The sequence below is a fragment of the Euphorbia lathyris genome, chromosome 6, assembly GCF_963576675.1.
Source record: "Euphorbia lathyris chromosome 6, ddEupLath1.1, whole genome shotgun sequence".
Taxonomy (NCBI): Eukaryota; Viridiplantae; Streptophyta; class Magnoliopsida; order Malpighiales; family Euphorbiaceae; genus Euphorbia; species Euphorbia lathyris.
In genome coordinates this window covers 76,985,321-76,991,764 of record NC_088915.1, presented here as the reverse complement: position 1 = coordinate 76,991,764, position 6,444 = coordinate 76,985,321, and the positions used below count along the sequence as shown (strand labels likewise).

Sequence of the window (6,444 nt, the reverse complement as noted above, 5' to 3'; positions counted from 1 at the left end):
AGTTTATTGTTGTTCGTTTTTCTTTTCCTTTTCTATCAAAAAAAAAAAATATCAAATCTCATCATCTGATGCAGCGATGATCACCCCAATTCCAGCAGCATGGTTGTTGACATCACTAGTTCCACACCCATTCAAGGATTAGGAAATAATATTTGTTTCTTTCTCTATAGCGTTTATGTCATCACTAAACGTTGATCAATCTATTCTTGCAAACATCAGTCTGTTTTTTCTATTGATTAATTATTGATGGCAATGACCATATTTTATATACGAAAAATCCCACTTTATACCTAATTAACAGTAAAGAAATAATTTGCTAATTTACTCAACCCAGATTTCATAGTTGATTTCAGTACATATTGAAAAACAAGCATTTCTATCTTCAATTAATTTTTAGCACACATAGTTGCAGACAAAAGTTGCCAAAAAACACTAATTATGAATGTGGAATATACTTCTTAGAGAATTAGCAAAAACAAATTGCCAACTTATTTCCCCCAATTCCTTAAATATTACATTAGTAATAAGGGGTTGCATGTGTGATTGTTCAAACGAAGTAATTAGAGCAGAAAATAATGTGTAAACAAAATTCCGTAGCTTTCAAAAAATTCCGTTTCTTAGCGGTATGGGCAAAAATTCTAGGCAAAAATTCTATCTGGCCTTTGTGGTATCTAAATAAGACTTTATGCCAAAAATCTACAAGCCCAAGCACCTGTTGGTCGCTTGCCTTAGATACGACTTGAATCCCTTCCGAAAATAAAACGCCTTCCCCAATCTGATACCACCAATGTTTTTGTACGCCAACTCACTTGTTTGCTGAAAGGAAAACAAAAAACAGCGCTAAGAAAATGAATATCTAGAAGATTTTAAAGCTTTATAGAGTCAAGAAGGGTGCATAATATTTTATAAAATGAGAAATTTATTTATTACCTAGCATAGACAGAATACCAAAGCCACTGAGAACCGTATCCAATTGAAACCCAATCACCGGGAAGTTGGGCTGCCGTTTTCTCTCCTCCCAAAGGAGCAAATTGCCCAAGATGCTTATACCTGCAATAAGGGTCGCAATAGAAAATGAACATGGAATTGCAAATGCTCAAAAGAGTCCATAGGAAATAATTTATGCACATATACAGGGTAAAAGCAATATTGAATCTATATTTAGGGTAAAAGCAATACTGAATCTATCATTAATACGAGCATAGTATAAAGAGCAAAGTATGAACATAAATGTTGTAATTTTAGGTCTTTGGACATTACCGGGTCTAAAGGTTCCTCTCTTCACAAAAACAATCATTTATGCCATATATTTATTATAAAATCAATATTGAATCTATCATTAGTGTGAGCATAGTATAAAGAGCAAAGTACGAAAATAAATTTTGTAATTTTAGGTCTTCGCAAGTACGTTCCCGTGGTTTAAAAGTTTATAAACACATGTCTTTATAAATATGCAAAATTATAAAGTTTATTTTTGTACTAATCCCTAATATAAATTCCACACATGATTTTTGTGGGGCTGCAAAAAATCAAAATGCTAATAAGATCTACGGCCAACCTGAAGGGTTGATGCCGATGGCGTCCTTCTCCCCTGAACCTCAGAGGGCCTTCAGGATTTTTCTCTGCCTTTTCCATACGGTTGAAGCATCCGGCAAGATACTTACCTTGTTGAGATGCAACCTACACATGAAAACCATGATCAAAATAAGCATTTGATATTGTAATATAAGGCTTGATATAACCAAACCCTCAAATTTGTATTCAACCGCCTAATGACCCCCAAACTTTGTTAACGACCTTTCTACACGATTTTCCACCAACTTGCTTAAAAGGTCGATTTTTCCGCCAACTTGCTTAAACTGCTAGTGTCATGTAAAGTGAGTGGTACGGACATGTGGAAATACAGGACTAGCTTTGACAATTTAAATAAGTTTAACGAGTTAATACGTTTCGAAAGTTTAGGGTATCATGAAGCATTTGGCGGCATATTGAAGGGGTTGACCATGTACTAAGCCTAATTAATTAGTAGATTTTGCTGCAATGAAGTACACAACACCTGTGCTGTTGCTGGAAGATTCTTCATTTGAGAATCCACTTCAGAAAGAGCTGCTTTGAACTCTTCAATGCTCAGTTCAATAGATTCTTTTGCTACATCTCCTTTGGCACCCTTTAACAGATCGGCTATACCACTCAATTTCTTGTTCTTCAGGTAAAGTTCCAATTGAGGATATCTTTCACAAACGTCATTAATAACTCCCTGAAATTCTTTTGCTGTAAGCGTTCCAGAATTGTCCTTGTCTGCCTTCTTAAATATTGCTGAGATATCTTCCTGCAAGCACAGTTGTAACGATAAAACAGTGAGCCAAATGAGTAAAACCACCGGTGATGTTCACTTAATTTGTCACAAGGACGCTAGAACTAGAGCTGTCAATTTCTGGCACAATTATCATTTCTATGTGGAATATATAAAATCACATAATACGGTCATGACACGTCCATCCGTTTAATCCGTTTTGACACCTCTAAGAAGAACAATATTCAATAGAGTTGTTGAAGTTGAACATGTAATCTTTAATGGAGAGCACATACCATGACTTTACGTTGGTTGATTGTTGCACAATCACCAAGGGCATATATGCCATCACATCCCTCAACTCGCAGCCATTCATCAGTTGCTAGAGCACGTCTGTTTTGCTGCTTGCAGAAATAGACAAATGAAAGAAATGAGTTTGCTATCACATCAACCCACCTTACTTGCTGGAAGATACACTTTGAGGCAATCAGCCCCAAATATATAAACCAAAATCCTACAATTAATATACCTGACCAATTTCCTTCATGAAATCCCTTACGACAGGGCGAGTTCCAATTCCAGTCGACCAAACAGCCATTCCATAAGGAATATTGGTAATTTCCCCGTTCCCCCTGACTTTTGTAGAAATTTCCTTTTCTGATACCTTGACAACCATTGACCCTAACTTTACATCAATGCCATCTCTTTGGAACTTCTTTTCAGCAAACTCTGTTATTCTTTTATCGAACCTGAAATATTCCCACGAGCATGAGATATCTTCATCGAACAATTCTAATTATAGGATAATAATTGAATAACCAAGAGATGGGAATAAAAACTTCCATTCAGATTCCTAATAACTTGTGAGACGTAGTGTGCACTGAAGTTATGCGCTGAACCTACAGAACAATTTAGAAGTGCTTTATGATACTTACATGTTGAGAATATGATCTGCTGCCTCAAGAAGTGTTATTTTTACAAAATCTTTGGATGCAGGATACAATTTGACCAAGTCTTCATTGACAAAATCATGGAGCTCCGCAGCAAATTCCACACCAGTTGGGCCACCGCCAACTACTACAAAATGAAGAATTCTTTTTCTCTCTTCATCACTCAAGTTTGGTAGACTTGCCTTTTCAAAGGAGTCAATAACAGCCCTACGGATCTTTTGAGCATCTTCAACTTCCTGCAAGAGAAATGCATTTCCATGAAATTGAGCAAAGTACTACAAGAGGCCGATTCTGATACCAAAGTCGCAGAGGTAGAAGCCATAATATTCATTTGAGAACTTTTATTTTCCATTTCAAGGTATCATACATTTTATGGAAAGATTTTAGAGGAAAATTTACCTTCAAGAAATTACAGTGCTCCTCTACTCCAGGTGTGTTGAATGTATTTGAGCGAGCCCCCATGGCTATTACAAGATAATCATAATCAACAATAAACTCCTCTTTCCCATTCAAATTAGTGCCTTGATTAGTTCGGCAATATACTTTTTTATTCTCCGCATCAATCTTGAAACATTCAGCTTCCATGAAACAAACGTCCATTTGTTTCTGCACAGGTTAGAGAAAATGACCATTTATTCCACTGTTCGCGTTAGCAGCAGTAACTATGAGAGCTTAGTTCTTATTTTCATGTCAAAATCAATTTGAACAGCTCTTTCCAAGCTTAACTTCAATGGCTTTGGATTCCCTTATCCAACAGTTAAAATGAGGGAATTTCAGATGCAATTTTTATGACAATGCTGTTACTAAGAGTAACATGCTTCATTATCATCATGATGAGCTAGGTCACAAACTAATGGGTTAGAAATATCATTGTTGCAAAAACGAAAGTAACATCAATTAGACCCATTTTCATTTTTCAGTTCACTTGCACTAAAGAAAATATATCAATTCGACCTGTTGAAACAGAGCATAACATCTGGTGAAACATAAACCATTGACGACGACAACCACAACAAAATTAAACACATCAAAAAAGAAAAATTGATCCAGGAAAAAAAAAAAAAAAAAAAACTATTAGCAATACTAATTAGTGGATTTCTAGAAGGTCAATTTTCGTTACCTTCCTCACAATATTACGGATAGGTTCTACAATGCTTCTAGCTTCCACTGTACCACACGTAACACTCGGTAGCAGAGGAGTGAATGCAAAGTAGTTACGAGGTGATATCACTTGAACATCAAAAGAGGGGCTATCTAGTTTCTTAAGAAAATTAGTTCCTGCCCAACCTGTTCCAAGCACAACAATCTTCTTTTTCTTCGAGACCCCCTCAGCTGGCACAACAGCATGAGCAGCGTTAGGGGAGTTTGCATCAGCATAAGCTACAAGGCCCCCACCGCTGCAAGGAGAAATGCAATATAAATAATTACTAGTTTATAATAACAATCCAGAAAATTCACATAAACTTAAAAACTACTTATCCCATGAAAAGTGTCTATTATAGATGAAAATGAGAAATCAGTTGCAGATAATAAATTTTTATAATAGCCTAAAATTCTATGTTTTCTAGACTAGCCTCTTTGCAAGCCAACAAAAGCTTTTCCCACTAACCAACCGCATATAATTTTTTATTATTTTTTATGGTACCAACCGCATATAATTTGATTCTGCATCTGAAAAATGGAACTATGATTTGCATAACACCTTAAAGATATAACCGCGACATGAAATTTCAATTGACATACTTATTAAATTAAAACATAACCGCAACTTTCTGGATTTCTCTGTAGAGCACAAATCTTCTCACGGATAGTAAGAGTTACATTCCATTCATTGTCAAATTAAGTAACTCCTAAATTAACGCATTTTGGGCGTAAGATCGAACACCTCCACTTTATTCTGTGCATCCTAACTGTTTTCTTATATCAGTGTACAGATCCAAACACTGTGATGCCTTTTCTCTCTACGGCAACATTTCAGAACATTGAATAGTTTCAAGTATTACTATTAGTCGAATAAATTAAATCCACAACTAAACGCATTAAGGACACAATGTAATACGAAAACAGAATTTAAAAAAAAAAGCAAGAGATGCAGAATATATGAACAGTCAAAGCGCAGAATAATATCAACAACCGAAACACAAACAGATCAAATCAAGAGGTTTCTTGTTCAAATCAAAGAATTAAACAAATAAAACCTGAATAACTGTGAACAAAAGCAAAAACATGGAAATATAAAATCATATTAAGCAGAAGAAGATGTACCTGACGGCGCAGACCACAAGAACTTTAGAGAGATAAGGATGTTCATTGAAACCTTTAGAAACTCTACGGAAAAAGCTTAAACCACTCATAGTTTAGCTTCTCCCCTCGATCCCTCCCTGACTAGAGACTCCGGAGAAAGCAGTCGATGAAACAGTTGAAAGAGTTGAAATGGAAAACAGAGAAGAACAGAGAATTTAGGAAGAAAATTAAAAATGGAAAGAGTGCGGCAACGCAGCAAGAGAAGAAGAAAAAGGGAAGTCCGAAAATGTAGGAGAGTGGTACGTGTTGTACGTGTTCGCTGTCCAGATGGTTCCAGGTCACTAGTTTGGCGCGTGATTGACTTGGAGGGCAAGGCAGGAAGCGGCGGTGGCATGTGCTATTCACGTTTCTTTATCCACGTGTCGTATTGGTGGTAAAAGGCATGCTGATTCGGTGGTCCCCGCTTGTATATATTAAATTGATAGCAGCCGTTGATTCATACGCCCTCCACCTAATCAACGGGGCGTGATTCTTGTTGTTTTTTTGCTCTCGGTATATATGCCTTGTTTTTCAAGCCCATCTTTGTGGAGTCACATTGATTTTCTTTTTCCGAAAGCAATTACTTTTATTCTTAATTCGGATAGTTATTAGAAGAAATTACTTTTTTTTTTTTTTTTGGTATTATAGAAGAAATTACATTTAATGTTTACATACAAAATAACAAAAGTTGTATAATCTTTTTTTTTATATTTTTTTATATAAAAGGATGAGTTCTAACATACAACTTTCTAACTCTGATTTCAGAAGTGTATCAATTGAATATGTTCATGTGGTTAAAAGTTGTATAATTTAAAGTTTTATTAGGTTGTCATAATATTAAAAGATAGTCAAAATATAAAATTACTCAAATTATTATGAATAAATTGATTTTTCTATCAAAAGAAATTGATTTAAGTT

General features: G+C 35.4%; 1 protein-coding gene across 1 annotated transcript; it reads right to left on the bottom strand.

The window, feature by feature from the left end:
- Positions 1 to 357: 357 nt before the first annotated feature.
- On the bottom strand, positions 358 to 5,756 carry LOC136232500 (external alternative NAD(P)H-ubiquinone oxidoreductase B2, mitochondrial). Its single transcript, XM_066021691.1, has 10 exons — positions 5,509 to 5,756; positions 4,364 to 4,640; positions 3,643 to 3,849; positions 3,229 to 3,479; positions 2,823 to 3,042; positions 2,590 to 2,694; positions 2,057 to 2,329; positions 1,559 to 1,680; positions 931 to 1,050; positions 358 to 816 (listed from the first exon to the last, which is right to left on the bottom strand). The coding sequence occupies exons 1-10, from the start codon at positions 5,595 to 5,597 to the stop codon at positions 729 to 731; spliced, it is 1,752 nt and encodes a 583-aa protein (XP_065877763.1). The 5' UTR covers positions 5,598 to 5,756; the 3' UTR covers positions 358 to 728.
- Between the last annotated feature and the right edge of the window lie 688 nt (positions 5,757 to 6,444).